Source organism: Labeo rohita, chromosome 6 (assembly GCF_022985175.1).
Source record: "Labeo rohita strain BAU-BD-2019 chromosome 6, IGBB_LRoh.1.0, whole genome shotgun sequence".
Lineage (NCBI taxonomy): Eukaryota > Metazoa > Chordata > Actinopteri > Cypriniformes > Cyprinidae > Labeo > Labeo rohita.
In genome coordinates, this window is record NC_066874.1 from 13465339 (window position 1) to 13483654 (window position 18316).

At 35.3% G+C, this 18316-nt stretch overlaps 1 protein-coding gene across 1 annotated transcript in view; it reads right to left on the reverse strand.

Moving 5' to 3' along the window:
* The window catches only part of nol11 (nucleolar protein 11), a 32998-nt gene extending 15088 nt beyond the window's left edge, over nucleotides 1-17910 (reverse strand). The window contains exons 1-10 of the mRNA XM_051111879.1: nucleotides 17726-17910; nucleotides 17411-17524; nucleotides 17267-17323; nucleotides 10388-10536; nucleotides 9314-9371; nucleotides 9073-9214; nucleotides 8784-8987; nucleotides 7369-7445; nucleotides 6906-7029; nucleotides 6697-6794 (exon numbers count right to left, since the gene is read on the reverse strand). Of these exons, the coding sequence (XP_050967836.1) occupies nucleotides 6697-6794; nucleotides 6906-7029; nucleotides 7369-7445; nucleotides 8784-8987; nucleotides 9073-9214; nucleotides 9314-9371; nucleotides 10388-10536; nucleotides 17267-17323; nucleotides 17411-17524; nucleotides 17726-17872 (1170 nt within the window). The 5' untranslated portion in view covers nucleotides 17873-17910. The remainder of the gene's footprint in view (nucleotides 1-6696; nucleotides 6795-6905; nucleotides 7030-7368; nucleotides 7446-8783; nucleotides 8988-9072; nucleotides 9215-9313; nucleotides 9372-10387; nucleotides 10537-17266; nucleotides 17324-17410; nucleotides 17525-17725) is intronic.
* Nucleotides 17911-18316: the final 406 nt, after the last annotated feature.

Below are 18316 nucleotides of genomic sequence, written 5' to 3' on the forward strand. Positions count from 1 at the left end.
CATCTAGTGAAGCTCTGATCACTGAGTGGACCCCATAACAGACCCCATAATATATAAATACATAAATTTATATTTATATTTATATATATACATAGAGAGAGAGAGAGAGAGATGAGAACTAAAACTGCCCTGGAACAGCTATCAGCATGGACCGTACTGATCTCATTATTATTGCAGAATGCATATTTAGTCTACAAGTAGCCTAACCTCTCAGCTCGGATCGCAGGTGGATTTCCCATATGAGAGTGCAGCGCTCTAGATGCTCTTCCTCTCTCTCCCTTCTCTCTCACTGACTAGTGGAAACATAAACCTGTACCTATGGCATGGATGATGAAACTAAATCTTGTCCGAGCGGTAACGCTAGTCCACTATGAAACTAAAATGATTGTTCAATTGTCACTTACACTATCCTGCATTGTACAGTCCTTAAATTAACAGAGGAGGCAAATGTGGTTTAGACTGATGTAAACAAATACGATATATCAGAATCCGTCTGTATATAGTAACAAACATTCACCTCAGTAACATCTATATGCGTTAATTAGAAATACGATGTGATAAAATAAGGAATTTAGTACAATATATTGATAAGCAGTTAAATGCGCTGGTTTACACATAGTGTAAGCTAAGCCCAAAAATAAAAATTATGTTAAATTTGATTTACAGAACGTTTGTTCTGTTTTCTAACAGCTTGGACTTAGAAAAAACTTGCACAACCTTTTCTCAGGCATTTTGTTTTCTCAGTTAGACTGATATCTTAATGTATCATTATGGGATTGTCTAGCAATATTTATCGATTATTGCAAAAATCGCTGTATTGTGATATTATTGTTATTGTGAGCCATTTATCACGATATTATTGTACCGTGAGGTACCCTGCGATTCTCACCCCTAGTAGATATATTTCCATGTATGTGAGGCACCCTAATTTTAAATTTCATTAGGCTATCAGGAAAAAATTCAAGTGATCGTGCCGGCCTCTCCCTGTAAAATACAGACCCAAATGCACAAGTTAAACAGGGTTTTATTCTTTTGGTAAAGACTTTAGTTTTTTTTATGGTAAGGATTACTTTTATTGCCCTATTCTTCTTAAAAGTATTAATACATATTTAAAAAAAAAAAAAAAAAAAAAAAAAAAAGACTATTTAGTAATTATTTTTTAGTTATTTTAGTCATTTATATAACGAATGCATCATCCTTACATTAACGGAGATAAACAGCCTATTTCTATAATCATGATATTTATTTAGCCGTTTCATATTTATATTGACATTTTATATTTTTGTTGATGTGTCAAATTTCATGAGTGATAATTTAATGAGGCGACACTCCTGGATTTTTTTTTTAACTCAAATTGTATCATGAAGTTGCACATCTATGCACTGATGATTATAATGAGAGAACTTGAGATTAAAAGTGAGGATGTTTTATTAATCCATCCCTTTTCAGTTTAAATGATTCAGCTAAATCGTGGCCAGGTTTAATTTATTTGTTTTAGGCCTAAATAACAAAATTACAAAATTGGGAACAAAATTATACAGTGCCTCACGTTTTACTAAGATAAAGGAAAGAATTAATAAAATACCCCAAAATATCCCATAAACACAATCGGTTAGTGAATGTAGAGTTGAGAAAGAAAACAAGGGTGTTTTGGAGCCGTGCACAGACATCAGCCACTGCTGCCTGTCATTAATGTTACTTTTGTAATGTCACTTTTGTAAGCTCAGTCTGTATTTTATTTGCCTGTTGTTCGGTGCTGACTACTATAATGGCAATGTGCATCTGTGCATGCGATTATTCTGGAGATGCATATTCACATCATTTAACCTTAGCCTATAGGCCTGTTCTATTTTTATCTGCAGCATAATAAAATTCAAACAGGAAAAAAGAAATAGTAGCACTGCACGTTTCTGAATTAAAAAAAAAAAAAAAAAAAAAAAAAAAAATGTATATAATGTGTATGTCTATAATGATGAAAAGCCACAAACGAGTTATACACAAATTCCTTCACATCCTAAACGTTATTTATACAGCACACATAGTGCCCCCTATTTTTAAGTGTAATTGTGTACAGTGTATTTATATTTAATTAAGATGAGATATATCACTATACATCACTATCAATTTTTAATTAATTTGCAACAAAACATTACAATAGGCTAATGTATGCAAAAGTTATTAGCATTTTTGGAAATTTCTTTAAAACTTTTGGCCACAAGGTGGCGCTGCCGCCAAACTTTGAGTACTGTCAGGCCGCGGTGTCGAAGACACATACAGTGTTTCATAATGATAACGTCAGTGCGTTCGTAAAATATAACATTTTGACAATTCAATATGGCCAACATGGGAAAACTGGGTATGGTTGGACTCAGCATGATGCACCGAGTTTTGTGATTTTTGGCCAAACCATTCAGAAGTTCTAAGCAAAAATAGCCATTTTTCTTATCTCCTGACTACTAAGTGGCACTGCACAGAAACACTGCCGGTAGCCTCAGGCCATGCTGGTTTGGCCTAAACCGTTGTTTAAACCAGAGACACAGCCTCGCATCCATTTTTGCACACTGTTCGTAAAATTCGTCCGTGCATTATTCAAGAACGGTTTGAGTAATCAACTTGAATTCCATAACTTTTTGCCAGCATGGTCTGAAGATGATCTGAGTCAATTTTAGTGAAAAATCAGACAAACCGTCTAGGACGAGTTCGAAAAAAGTAGGTTTTACAAACAAAAATTATAGGAAAAATACTAAACCTTACGATTTTTGAATTTTGGACTTCATTCGACTTGGCATGACCCAAGGATTCAGAGGAAAAAATAATTTCAGGTTCAAAAGTTATTAGCATAAAATGATTGCAATTTTGGACAAGTGGTGGCGCTAGAGAGTTTGAGTTAGAGACTTCAAACTTACTATGGTTAATGTTGAGACTGTTCTTTATGAGTGTGCCAAATTTCACAACTGTCCTGCAAGCAGTTTTATGGGCTGCCACAGACTCAAGAGATTGGAAGAAGAAGAAGAACGTCAACAGATACAATAGGTCTCATCGCACCTTCAGTGCTTGGCCCCTAATTACACCAAAATGCACATTTTTGTGAATATCCTAGTAAACACAGTCAGTTAGGCATGTTATTAGTATACTATAGTTATACAATTGATGTAAACAGTTAACAAAGAAAATGCATGTTATCAGTATACTGGTTCTGTGCTTTGTTCTTAAATTGAAAACAAACTAATAATAAATCTAATGCTAACTAATCAATTGTGATTTAAGAAAAATGTAGATGATTCTTTAAAATAGGTATATAATATAATATTAACATATCGATCTATATACTGCTGTATCAAATCTTACTGTAGAATTTTTTAAAGTTTCAGCAAATATCATATCACTGGGTATGAGAGTATATTGTATCGTATTGTGACAAACCATCTGATTTACACTAGGGCTGCAACGATTAATCGAACGATGTCGTGAGGCGCGTTTAGTCAATGAAGCCGGTACTTTGATTAGTAGTAAAGCTCCATCACGTGCGTTCAGTACACAGAGCAAGTAATACACAGAGCCGTAAAGCACTGACAAGCTACGCCAAAAATTTGTCAGTGCTTGTCAGTGCTTTACGGCTCTGTGTATTACTTGCCGCTCCAGCTGAACGCACGTGATGGAGCTTTACTACTAATCAAAGTACCGGCTTCATTGACTAAACGCGCCTCACGACATCGTTCGATTAATCGTTGCAGCCCTAATTTATACTAGGGCTGCCCCCAGATAGTCGACTAAACGTTAGTTGATATGAAGAGGGCTTGGTCGAATACATTTTCATTAGTCGGTTAGTCGCAAAAAAAAAAAAAAAAAAAAAAAAAAAAAAAAAAGAAATTCACCTGAAATTACGCAATCAGGGGCTGCGCAGTCAGTGTATGACATCAAAGCAACGAGAGATCAACGCGATCTCGTGCCTCGCGGTATACCAAAGCGCACTTGTGGGAGAGGTGTCTGGCTGATGCTAATAATTATGTCAGGAAAAAAGTCCAAAGTGTGGGATCATTTTGAAAAAAGTCAAAGCAGCTAAACGCCTCCACTGTATCCCTTCCACATCCACTCCATCAGAGCGCATCTTTTCAAAGGCCGGTGTTTTAACAAATAATGCTACCTGTCAGATTGTGCTACCAACACTGTGTTTTTCATACTGTAATGTTATGTTTAGGGTTGGGGTAGGTGTACACGTTAATAAAGCCTCACACAATATTAATATCATGCTGGAAGCAAAATCTGATAGGTAGCATTTTTCGCTGTCAAATTATGCTACCATCTGTTTTAATGGGAGGTAGCAAAATCTGACAGGGTAGCACAAATTGTCAGAACACCAGCTTCATTGTGAACAAGTCGAGAAGCTCCCTTCTTCCCAACAATGGGGACAAGCTGGTGTTCCTCTCACATAATATGAAAAAAATAAAATCGAATTGAAAGCTTAGGTAAGAATGCTTAATTTCCTTTTTGTAGTGTTTCTGTTTGCTATCCGTTAGGCTATTAAAAAAAACGGGTATTTTTATTCAAATAAATAAATACATATTTTTATTTATTCGTTTTTATATAATGCAGAAGTTGTTTTTTATTCTGTTAGAAAAATTAGTCTGATGTTTGCAATTTGTTGTTTCAGGTCAAGACTCATCCGTCGTCTTAATGGCAGTTTGCGGCTTTGCTCTGATATTTTTGATTTGTATTAGTGTTCTTTAAATTATTTGTTCCACATTTTGTCTTAAATATAGTTGTTCTAAACAATTTAATCAAATACTTAGGCTGTTAATTTGTTTGCCTTCTTTTTTATTCTAAGTTTTGGCGTTGTGCGATGTGCCATGTGCATTTATTAAATTGTTCGTTTTTGTTAATTTTCCTTTTGAACAATATAAAAATTATATTAATTTTCCACTGTATTTTTATACCAAACAGCGTTTTTGCTACAGTATTTATTTGTTTTTTTTGCCTTGTTTTGTACTAGGCCTAAGTTTATTTGATTTATTTTAAAGAACGAATTTTAGTTTATTTTATTCAAAATTGTTTTTTTTTTGTTTGTTTGTTTGACATGTAACTGTTACAGTTTGTATTTTTGATGATAAATTATTAAAATGCACAGGCAGTCTGATTGCTGTTTTTATATTATAATTAGCCTATAACATTCCGGCCACTGATTTTTGTGTCCGTAAGCGCTGTATACTTTAAAGGCTTTACTATTCTGTTTTAAGCGCTTAATTTTCATTTTGAACGCGCTAATATCATGCTTAGGCATTTTCTGTCATATGGAAGTGTTAAACTTCAACTTGGACTGTACCTTTCCCTGTATATACGCAAGTTATTATATTAATATCATAAATGAACGATTATTCGACTAATCGCTAAAATGGAGGAGTGTTAGTCGACTAGGAATATCTTTAGTCGGGGGCAGCCCTAATTTATACCCCCACTTACATTACTTTTAAAACCAATACATCGAGGCACGGCACACACGACATGCTGTATTATACACTAACTAATAAATTACAAAACGTTTAGGAAATACAGAGGAATCAAATAAATAAAGAAAGAAAGAAAGCAGGCCTCCAAAGCTCAACATGAGGTAAACAGCAAAAAGACAACAAGCTTTTAGCATAACTGTTGCAAATAAACATATATTTGAAAAAGTTTTTAAAATATACTATATAATATATAAAAATAGTAATATATATAAAACTTTTTAAAATATACAATATATATGTTCTTTGCAACAGTTATGCTAACAACAATAAAAAGACATCTACTGACAGACACCATGCTGTGTTGTCACAGGAACATGCCAGCTGAAGATGAGGAAATTACGTCGCTCCCTTTGCCAACTGCATTCTTAGGACTGCACGCTAAATCGCATGCGATTGCCATGCTCATCTAGTCAGTAAAGCTGGTTCTGTGATTAGTAGTAAATCTCTATCACGTGCGTTCAGCTGGAGTGGCAATTAATACACACAGCTGTAAAATCACTGACAAGATACGCAAAATCGTGTTCATAATCTAATGCGATTCATCTGCGATTATGAACGCAATATTGCGTAGCTTATCAGTTGCGCATAAATCACATGCAATTTATCGTGTAGCCCTATGCATTCCAAACATCTACATAAATGGCACGCACATGCTCTATTCACTCCAAAGTCTAAACTCCAAGGGCTCTGCCCTTCGAAGGGCATAGTGATAAATTTACCCTGTGAACCATTCGGTATGAACCGACGTACCGTTGCACACCGATTCATCACATCTGGTTTTAAGAAGCTGTCTTTTACTTTAGGGTGAAAACCAAATTCTTTGCCATCATTTCCTTAATATACACGTTATTTTTGCTGCGCACACCTTCATGCTCTTGCTGACACAGGCTCAACACCCAGGGTGCTTGTACTGAAAGCACCTCTCTTTACGTGAGCAATGAAATCTGACTCCTGCTACAATGTGCCATGGCTCTGCAACACTTGCTGTATGGAGCAGACGCTTTGGAGCAGCGCACACCACGTACTCACAAAAATGTGACCACATCATATTTGAACTCACACATTCTCAAAAAACAAATGTGACTTGTACCCAATGCGACTTGGATCTTTTTTTTTTTTTTCTCAGTTCTTGCTTTGCCATGTAATTAAATCCAAGAATTAAACCCACTGTAAAATCAAAACAGTCTCTTACATTTCTGGTTGACATTCTGCTTTTGATTTCTGTTGCCTGTGTGACATCACCGTAAGACTGGGCAGTCCAGGAAGACGCAAAGCTGCGTGATTTGGATTCTGCATAAGATAAAGGCAAAAGGTCATTTAACATGTTTTTAATTTCACTCTAGAAAAGACATATATGAAATGTAGAATGGCAGTTCTATATTTCAACAGAAAAGTCTTTACCACTCTGACTTGGCTCCTTCAGTTTTCCCATGGCAACTGCAAGAGATGACTTCTGGCACTCAAAAGGAATTACTGACAGCATCTTCCCATGACAGACATACAGCTTCCCAGAATAACACCACAACTGTATTCAGGAGAAATTATGTGTTTCTCTTATTGCAAGATCAAACTTATGTAGCATCTTCATGAAATGTTTACAAAGAACACACACAAACACACATACATATACACATACATATGTGTGTATTACCCAGCCCTAGCGCATTATGTTTGTTTTTAAACACTGCACTGTCGTCCTGTAACGTTAGGTTCATGATTAAAATCATGAAATCATGATTCTAATTAAAATATGAAAATTTAAATGACAGGTAATAACAGATTATGATGAAATTTTTACGACCCAACCGCTAATATATACACACACACACACACACACATATACATATATATAAAATAATCACACCTTACTATAGATTCTTCCTGCCATTTCCTTACTAGCCTGAAGAGTTTGAAAATGCGTGTTCCAGATGCAAAGGTAATCTATGGATGACAACAACCCAATGATCACTGGACCAATCAGATACAGAGTAATAAAAAAAGGGAAGGGGGTGGAGGGAGGTTTAAAAAAGTAGCACAATGTCAATCATGAGAATGGTAGAGTAGGGGTGTGCAGTAGTCTTGTGTTTGTGAAAGTCTTATAATGGTTATAATTCATATAGTAATCATAGTATATGTATTGTACAACAACATCGAAACACTGAATTTAAAAACACTGTCGGGGGGTTGTGATGGGCAATTTAGCATGTTCATGTGGAGGATCTCAAATCTGATTTTCCTGATATATCTAAAGGGGTTCCACATTCTGTTTTCTATTTATTTAAATTATTTTGGTAAGGGCATTCAAGCAAAAATACACTTTCATTCTGATTTAAATACTTGCTCCATTTCAGTAATTCCAAAGCTCTGGTGAGCTTAAAATTGATTTTAAATTAAAATTGTTCAGCTTCAAACTGGTTTTACCCTTATTTGTCTTAGTGCTGGTAGTTAACAGCTATGATCTTCCAAGTGTTTGCTTTTCAATGTTCCTTAAGTTTTTACAGAACTAGTTTTTAGTTTTTACAGAACTAGCATTTAGATGCATTTACACACCGTTTAATGCAGTTCAGAGGGACACGGAATGCTTTAACCTGCAGTTACAAATACATAAATACTGCTTAGATATTTTAAACATACAACGTCAAATACTGATATTTTGAATTATTTCAAAATGAAAAGATACTTTAAATGTAAAATTAAAACTGGCAGTAGATGGCAGCAAGTCACTGTTAGGCGAGTCATTGTGATTGAACAAAATCATTAAAATGGTTGATTCATTCAGGGAAAAAAAAGTCACTGTTTGTGTGATATTAACTATATGAAATGATTTAAACGTATACATTTTCTGCCCCCTTATCTTGAATTTTATGACCTTTCTAAATGCATTTTAATAGACTGAACCATGCTAAATGCATAGTGCACTAGTTTAACCTATAGTCATGTAATGTATGCATGCATGCATGCACTCTGTAGGGGTGCTTTGTTTGCTTATTGCTTTTTATACTCGCTAATGTCAAATCGCACATTGTTAAAACAACAGTTACGATATCACAGACGATACACATTGCACACTCCTATTTTGTTATATTACATACTGCGTATTTTTTGTATTTTAAAATGCTGTCTTAATATATAGCTAATACCTTGACCAGGTCTCTCTTGTAAAAGAGATTTTAATCTCAATGAGACTTCCTGTTAAAATAATAGCTATTATATCTTTTAGTCTGCAAAAATACTGCACAGCCCTAATGAACAGAATCAATTATTAGTTTTGAAGATCACCTTTACAAGCTCCAGCAGAGGGGTGGGGGAATCCAACCACAGCTACATGAGCCTCATCAAGCACAACAGCAGCACCAGACATCAGTTTTTCTTCCCCAAGAGGAAGACTGAGACATAGGGAGCGAGATAGCGCCTGGACACCTTCAGCTCCTGTAGATGAACTTCTGAGTGGCAACAGACTCTCATACACACTGCCATTCAAATCTGAAATAATGCAGCGCAATTTGGTTGCTAGTACTACAAAACTGTAATTTGGGTCAGATGATAAAACAAATAAGAACAGACTTACATAAGTATAACAGGTGTATATTACTACCCCTGCATGTGGCAGAGAAGCTAATGGGTGCAGAGAGACCAGGTTCAGTCTCAAATCTGTGTTTCACAAGAGTGTTGGGGTTAAATCTCTGAACATACAGGCAATGCTCTCCTCTCTAAAAAAAGAACAAAAAAAAAAGTTTAGAGCTGATTTTTAGCTTATATCCATTATGTACTGATAGAATAAATATCCACAAAGATTCAAAGGAAAAAACCTTTTCTGTGCTGAACAAAATGACAAGCTGGTGCTCTGCCTTAACGATAGAGCTCCACCTGTGAAAAGGGATTAAACAAGACACTTACACTTCATTTAAACAGCTCTTGACATAATTGAGCACTGAAAATCACATACTGAGCTAAGGCAGTATTAAAACAATACACTGCACAAACCACACCGGTGTTGAAAGTAAACCCATATTTAAAAACTGCAAAACAAAAAATAAAATAGCGTTCAAAATTGTGTTTTTGTATATCCCGATTCACTATGGTAAGCCTTCAATTTATTTAAATTGAGCTCTTATAACAAACTTGACAAGAAATTCCAGGCTTACATTACTTCACCACTCACAGTGGGTCTTTTTGTGCAACATGAAATATCTAATCTGATATGGTAATCACCAGTACTCACAGCTACTTCTCAAACTATTAGAAATCTGTGCAAAAAGAGCAGTGCCAATACACAACCGATAGAAATACTCTACTAAGAAAATTACAAGAGCAGTAATATGGAAAATTCATTTAGAGTACATGTGTTGATAGTCTCTTAGTGTCTGTTTGGCCTGGATCATATTTCTATTTGCCTTGTATTGTTCTGTTGTTTGTTCTGAGGATAATGTCTAACACCATAGAGTTTGACACAAACAACAAATGACTCCGTGTTCATTTCAGTTATTTTTCCTAACCGACAGCCAACGCTCATTAACCGATTATTAAATGTTAACCGACAAGATTATTTTAAAGTAGAATTTAATTATTTTAGAAAAAATAAGTGTCTGTCACCTGTCAAAAATACGTAAATTTGTTTTTCAGCGATTCATTTTACATGCGCAAAAAGCAGCAAACAACAGAACATGAGGATTCACATGGACACATCACGCACACACGGTGCACTTTCAGATTTAAAACAATTGCAGGATGTTTGCATTCACTTAGAGCTGTTACACAATGCATGAAAGGTAATTTCAAAAATCCATAATAGGGGCACTTTAACCCAAAAAAATGTATGAACTGCAGCTTTAATAATATAAAGCCCTGCTTTAAATGTTATAGTCAGAAGTCTGTGATCTGACCTGATAATTTCATCCTCTGCCAAGACAACCTCTATGGGCTGTTGTGGGGAAGCAAGCAGTGAGTCCAGGAACCTGACAGCCCCACAGCAAAATAGTACCACAGGCTCAACGTCAGTAGCTGACAGCACTCTGAGAACATCAGCTGAAACCTGAAAGAGTCAAAAAAAAAAAAAAAAAAAAAAAAAACCACTAAAAAACTCAAGATATTGAGGTTTAAATGTTACACTTATTAACATCAGTTTCAGACAATCCATTTGTGACTGGAGTCCAAAGTGTTTTTAAAATAGTCCACTTTAACATTTGGAGGTGGTCGAAAATATGGCCACATTGATTTTGCAGTGTAAATGTCAATCCACTTGATCAAAACTGCTCTTTCCAAGAGAAATCAAACAACAGGTTCATAGACATCTCAACAGTCGAATAAAACATGACACAACTGGAAGTCACTAAATTTGGCCGATTTCAGGAATTAAACTAGAAACTTACACTTCATATAAACAGGCCTTGACATAAATGAGCATTGAACATCACACATGAAGCTAATGCAGTACTAAAATGGTTAGCATTAGCTTTAAAACGATGCACTGCACAAACCATGCGGCTGTTGCAACTCGCAAGTGAACCCACATTTAAAACTGCAAATAAATGTGTTCAAAATTCGATTCAAAATAGGTTTATATTTACATACTATGTGTGTGTACTGTGCATATTATGCATAAATACACACATATATGTATATACACACTACACACAAGTCATTTTTGTTTAATAATAAAGCTTTTATTTTAATATAATAGAAATCCATAAAGATAATATAAAACACAAATAAGTTTTAGAATCAATAGTTTTAAGCATGACTGCATATAAGCTTAGATTTTTAGATGAGCTTGGTAGCTTTATACCTACACTGCTGTTTAAAAGTCTGGGAACAGTAAATTTTGTATTTTTTTTTTTTTTTAATAAGTTTATGCTCATCAAGGCTGCATTTATTTTAACAAAAATGCACAAAACCGTAATATTGTGAAATATTAGTGCAATTTAATATGATGCTTTTCTACTTTAATTTGTGAAAACAAAATTTATCCCTGTGATATAAAACTGAATTTTCAGCATTATTACTTTAGTCTTCAATGTCACATGATCCTTCAAAGTCACCACAAAAAGTATGGCAAACACACACACACACACAAAAAAAAACCTTAAAAAACAGTGGTAATGAAAAACAAAGAACTTTAAATTAAAAAAAAAAAATGGGAACAGCCATATTTAATATTTTTCTAATTTATGTAGAGTGGCTCTTGAATTTAACGCACACTGTCATATGTGAAAAAGTTAGGACACCCTATTGAATTTCATGGTTTTCTGTATCAGGACATAAATTATCTGGTTCTTGGCAAGTCTTAAAACTTGGAAAATAAATCCTCAGATAAACATCATCACATGACATATCACACAGTGTCATTATTTAAGAAAAATACAGCCAAGAGGGAAAGGCCATGTGTGACAAAGCATTTATTTTCTGTGTGACTTTATCAGTCTCTCACATCGGTCTGTTCAAAGGACACTATTCTAGAAGACTTGTGTTTTGTTCAGATGCAACTTTGCAGACCTAAACTGTGCTGCAATGTTTTTTTGTTTTTTGTTTTTTAGATAGAAGAGGCTTTCTTCTGCCAAGCCTTCCAAACATGCTATTTTTGTCCCATATTTTTCTAATGGTATTCTCATGAACTTTATCATTTAACATGCTAACTGAGGCCTGTAGAGTCTGAGGTGTAGTTCTTGGGTTGTCTGCCATTTCTCTGAGCTTTACACGGTCTGATCTTGGGGTGAATTTTCTGGGACGTCCACTCCTGGAAGGAGAGGTGTCTGTTTTAAATGTCTTCCACTTCTGAATAAACTTCAAAATTGTTTGGAAATGGCCGTATTACTCTTCTCAGATTGATGGCAGCAACAACTGATTCCCTAAGATGATTGCTGATGTCTTACCTCCTTGGCATAGTGTTAACACACACCTGAAAGCTCCAGACCAGCAAACTGCCAAAGCTTATGCTTTTATAGAGGCACTCAGACTTGCGGTTGTGTTTGTGCTTGACTGTTATTTACCCTCTTAATTCCAATGTTAACAGTAAGGTTGTCCTAACTTTGTCTCACATGGCTTTTCCATTTTGGCTTTATTTTTGCTCAGTAAATAATGACACTGTACAATTTGTCATGTGTTGTTGTTCATCCAAGGTTTTATTTTTGAAATTGTAAGACCAGCCAAGGCCCAGTTTTTTTTAAATGATGTCCTGATACGGAAAACCATGGAATTCAATAGGGTGTCCTAACTTTTTCACATGACTGTATGTAATTACACTTATACTATAATGACTTGCCATCATGGGCAAGTTAAAGCAATCATAAATTATTTCATCTACAGATTGCTAGATCTAAAAAAAGTATGATGGCGTTTTAGTGCCACATTAAAAATGTAAAGATTTTAAAGTCATAATATTTCGAGAATAAAGTAAAAAAATATTACAAGAATAAAATCAACATACTACAAGAATAAAGTCAAAATGTTTGGAGATTCTAAGTGGTAGAAATTAAAAGTTACAATATAGCCTATATTTAGCATGCAAATGGCCCGGATTAAGAGCTTAAGAGAAGTTGCCAGGCCACTGGAACTTATTTTAATATTATTGCCTCCGAGTGGCCGCATTATTTTACTGGGATGAGGAAGACTCAATTTTAAGGACTCATGGAAACGGCTTAATATCAAGAATATAATATTTATTAACAGACTGAACAGAAACAACTTTTATCTTAAAGGGATCATATAATAAGATTTCACCTTTTTAAATTTTGTTAGTGTATAATGTAGCTGTGTGAGCATAAACAAAATCTGCAAAGTTACAAAGCTCAAAGTTCAATGCAAAGGGAGAAAGTGTGTTTTACAGAATTAGCATAGCGTCGCCTACAGAGAACGGCTGGTAAGAGACTATAACAAAATAATTCCGGGTTAATGACATCATACACCCAGATAACCCTGCCCCCGGTAACATGCAATGAAGGGTGCTTAAATGCTGCGCTGCTTTGGAGAAGAGGAAGACGACTAGGGGTGCACGTAAAAATCTATTCATATGCTGTAGAAAACGCGATTCTGTCTTCTAAGCATTCTAATGGATTGACAAGTTTTAAAATCAATGTTCTAAAGCAGCAGTTCTCAGCCCTGTTCCCCTCATCCCCTGCTCTGCATCTCTCTCTCTAACACTGAACTGTTCCACTTATACACTTATTTTCACATGGCTATGACAAGCGTTAAACATGGACGTGCATGCGATTGGCGTTCTGTATTAAAGCTTTAATCATGATAAAACTGTATATTAAAAGCTAGCATAAGCAATAGCATAATAGCAGCATATCTAAAAGTATGAGACAAAAAATAAAAAACAGGCCTACCATTAAGAGCTGTGCTTGCACAAGTTCTGCACAATTCTCTTCACTAATATCCTCTGCGTCTCATTCGGTCTCAAATTGATAAGCAATATTGACCACGCCATTGTTTACAATAAAACCAGAGTACATGCCGCTGATGAGGAGCGGGACGTTTTAGCCAATCACAATACACTCGGCCAGCTAACCAATCAGAGCCCATTGCGAACTTATGAGGGAGGGTCTTCACAGAAACAGGAAATCGACTGGCCGTTTTTAAGCTAGCTAAAAAGCAGTGTAAAATAAATGCAAAATATTTGAAAAATAATGCAATTATTAAAAAACAAAGCATGAAGACATGTTGCTTTGCACCCCATAAACACAATCAAGCTTTTAAAAAGACCCATTAGACCACCCCTTTAACATAAGCTCACACACCCAACCGACATTCCTTTGGAGGGTGCCATAGCTCTCTTATTTAACCCATTTTAAGACTAAAAATATATGTGGGATTATTAGCAGAAATCATACCATGTGTCATACTCGCAGGGACAGTATGCTTGGAAGTAATATTTCATGTTTTAGATTTCATTCGTTATTGAAGTAGAAGTGGACTCCAACTCATTAACATAAGTTACATTATTGTCTTTTCTGAGGTATATAATGTTAAAGGGGTCATATGATGTTGCTAAAAAGATTAGCATTAACATTACTTTGTGTATTTGGTGTAATGCAATGTGTTTATGCGGGTTGAGGTTCAAAAAGCACATTAGTTTCCACATACTGCAAATTGTTGCTCCTCTCTGCCCCGCCTTTCTGAAACCCGTCAAGTTTTACAAAGCTCATTTTTCTGAACATCGAGGTTTTCTTTGATTGACCAGCTACCCGGTGCGTTGTGATTGGCCGAATACCTCAAGCGTGTGATCGAAATGTTACACCCCTTACCACGTTGGGATGCCGCTTCCCGGCGCGACAAGACAAAAACAATAAAACCCATTATAAACTAGGCATTTGTTGCATCCAGAGGGGACATAACTATTGATTATAATGACTCGTACTGTCTTTTTACACGTTGCATTGTGTAAACATAACACCATGCCAGCGACTGTGATCGTACAAACGACAAACAACAAGCACTACTCTACACTGCTCAAAACTCATCTGAGTAGCAAATTCTTAAAATATGAAAACATACAGACCGTGAGTCAGAAACACCAGACTGTCCTTGCAATGTTGAAATTGCCCCACTTTATAGCCTTGACCCATTGTGTACAGCTGGCATTGTAGGCTACTCTCCCAGGTTTAGGAAACGGTCCTCCGTAAAATGTGCAGCACCCACTCGAATATTTGCGTTGTACTGCTCCAGAACGGCATTGTAAATATAACTTAACCACTGATTTCTAGTTGTGTCCTTATTTGGAAGGCTAAATAAAGTACTTTCACTTTCACAATGAAACACACCACATCTCCACAACATGCCAGCAGCTGAAACAATACTACAGCCATGAGTCAGTATAAAAAGTTACGCCTTATTTCTTTGAAAATACATATGGGCTGTGTTATGCAAATCTACCCAATAATAATAAATATTTCTTTGGGTTTGAGACTTTAAGCTTTGCAACTTCACAGATCTTATATATGCACAAACGGCTTGTAACACACCAAAGACAAAGGACAACAAGAAACTGCATCATATGACCCCTTTAAGTGACTATTAACAAACTGTTTTATTCACGGTATAGCACAGTAAATGATTTGACGTAATATTTAACGTCTTCTATTCGGTATCTGTAGAGCACCAGCCACTCAGTAATCGCAGTAAGTTTGTGCTCTGTTGCTTTTAATAACAGCCCAGCTTTCAAATTCTGTCAGTGTTATCACAAAATTCTAATTATAAATAGGGCTGGGCAAAAAAATAGATTTTTCGATATATCGTTTTTTAAAATGTAGTCGATTCAAAATCGATTCTCAATGGACACGTATCGATTTTTTCGATATTTATTTACACAAGCATTAAACATAAGATTTACACTGATCTTATTACTAGTCTAATCCACTAGGTGTCATCCCATTATTTACCTTGCGCTATGATACAATGGAGAGTCTGTTATTCATTCATTTCCTTCATAAAATGGCGGATTCAGGTGCGTTCCCGATACCAACCACACCTTCAAATAAAAAGTCAGAGGTATGCAAGCATTTCACATTGCGCAAGAATGATAAAGTTACAGTGGACAAGAACACAGCTATATGCCTGATTTGTAACTCTGAGGTGAAATGCTGTAATACTACAAATCTGCAGAGCCATTTGACAAAACATCACCCAGACGTGCAGATTCTAGCACCCCCGCAGCCTAACAGCCAACCGAAGATTTATTATTTTTTAAATGCAGGATTTGTATTAAATCTATATTCATTCATATTGTCAAATCAAGAATTCAAATCGAAATCAAATCGAAAATCAAATATCGAATCGAAATCGAATTAAGAACTTGAAAATCGAAATCGAATCGGAACATCTGAATCGATACCCAGCCCTAATTATAAACGTGTTTATTTCAAGTTTATAGCAAAATATAAAAGTGAAGGAACATCAGAAGACAGGAAAAAACAGTATAGCCTAATGTAAATGAAATGAAATGAATGTCTCATTATTGTAATCGGAAAGATGACTGATTTGCATGCCACTTAAACTTAAGTGAATACAGCAATCTGTCATGCCACATTTAAAAAAAAAACATTATTGTAATGGATATATTCTTTGTATTTCGCTATAAAACTGACAGATTTTGAAAGATGAGATTTTGGAATATCTCCCAGTGCTCCCAATCCAGGCCATTTGCATGTGCAACTTTAATACTGAACTGCTACAAATTAATTCTCTAAACATTTGACTTAATTCTCTTAGTATTAACTTTATTCTCATAATATTTCAACTTTATTCTCATAGTTTCAACGTTATTCTAGAGATATTACACCTTTAATCTTGTAATCTTTTTTTTTTTTTTTTTTTTTTTTTTACATGGCAATAAGACACTGTCATAAGAAATGTAGTAAGGTTACATTTATTGAAATGAATTTGAGAAAGAGACTGTGTTTTAACTAACTGTTCTGTGCAGCCTCTCTTTAGTGAAGCTGTGAGTTTAATTACTTAAAAAAACAGCAACATTATCACCCTCCTGAAAAATACAATGTAGCTTTCAGTAGCATGATAATTAGCAAAATAAGTAGAATTTATTAAAACATATATAAAATTAAAGGGGCAGCAGCTCAAGACAAGCCTCTTGCCTCTGAATGTGTGTGTGTACAATTTCTTACTTGTATAAAGTTAACAACTCAATAAAATAAGCTTTTATGTGAGAGCATACAGGCAAAATATTCTATTTGTAGGTTAAGACAAAAATCACCTGCTGATTGAAAAGTAACCAGTTCAGGTCAAACCTTATGAAATTTAATTTTACTTACTGTTGCTTTAAAAGCCTTTTCCAGGTTGACATCATCTTCTTTCCAAACTCTGACGACCTACAACACAAAAATCATCCCTAAATGAAGTTCTTAACATGTGAAATTGAAGCAGTTTTAAGGGGAACATCATATCGGTCTTCTTACCTTGTCATCTGTAACGACCACATATTCCTGGGACTGCGTGTTAAACACAGCAGGGCAAGAAATTTTCTGTCCCTGTTTCACTGACCAACTGGCCGTAGGCTTCTGATCAGACACCTAGTCAGCAGAAAAACTGTTAAACAGTAATACAAATAGCTAGCGAATTTCTTACAAAATGGATGGATTAATAACATATGAGGCTGGTGGAGAAAATCCTAGAGTGTGTTTGCTTGATTTAGCATTTCAGTTCACACATTGTAGCACCTCGTGCGACAACTCTCATTAGACAAACAGTACTTTATATCTAGTTCATTTTACCTTGTAAACGGTAATAGATCTCGAAGAGTCAGTGACGAGAATATGGTCGTTATCTCTGCCCTGTTCAACTCCCAGAATCCCTAGATTACAGGAATTTTGCACTGGTCCAACACCACACAACGTGTATCCTTCAAACAGCGCTGCCATGTTTCTCCGCGGCTATGTGATTTCTTCTATCGCGAGACTCGTCCAACCGTAAAACCAGAACGAGAGAATTTCTTTGCAACACTGCCTCACTGTGGTTTGGAGTGGAATGATCTTAACCCTCAAGCACAGTTAGTTGAACAGTAAGTTCAGAAAGCCAAAACCTTAAATTTTGGTGAGTTTGGTGACATATAATGGTCTAAAAATATCAAAAATATCAGTAGCTACTATATGGCTGTAGTACTCAATGGCTGCATATAGGCTGAAATCTATAAACCATTGTTGTAACGAACTTAACCTCTTAAGTTTTAGATTTTATCACAAGTTAAAAGTGTGGAATTTGGTGAGACTATACAGTAAAAACTGCATATAATGTAACAAGTATTACATTATTATTGTAATAAAATGTTCATAATGTAATAATTTTCTCAAAACTTAATAAAATTT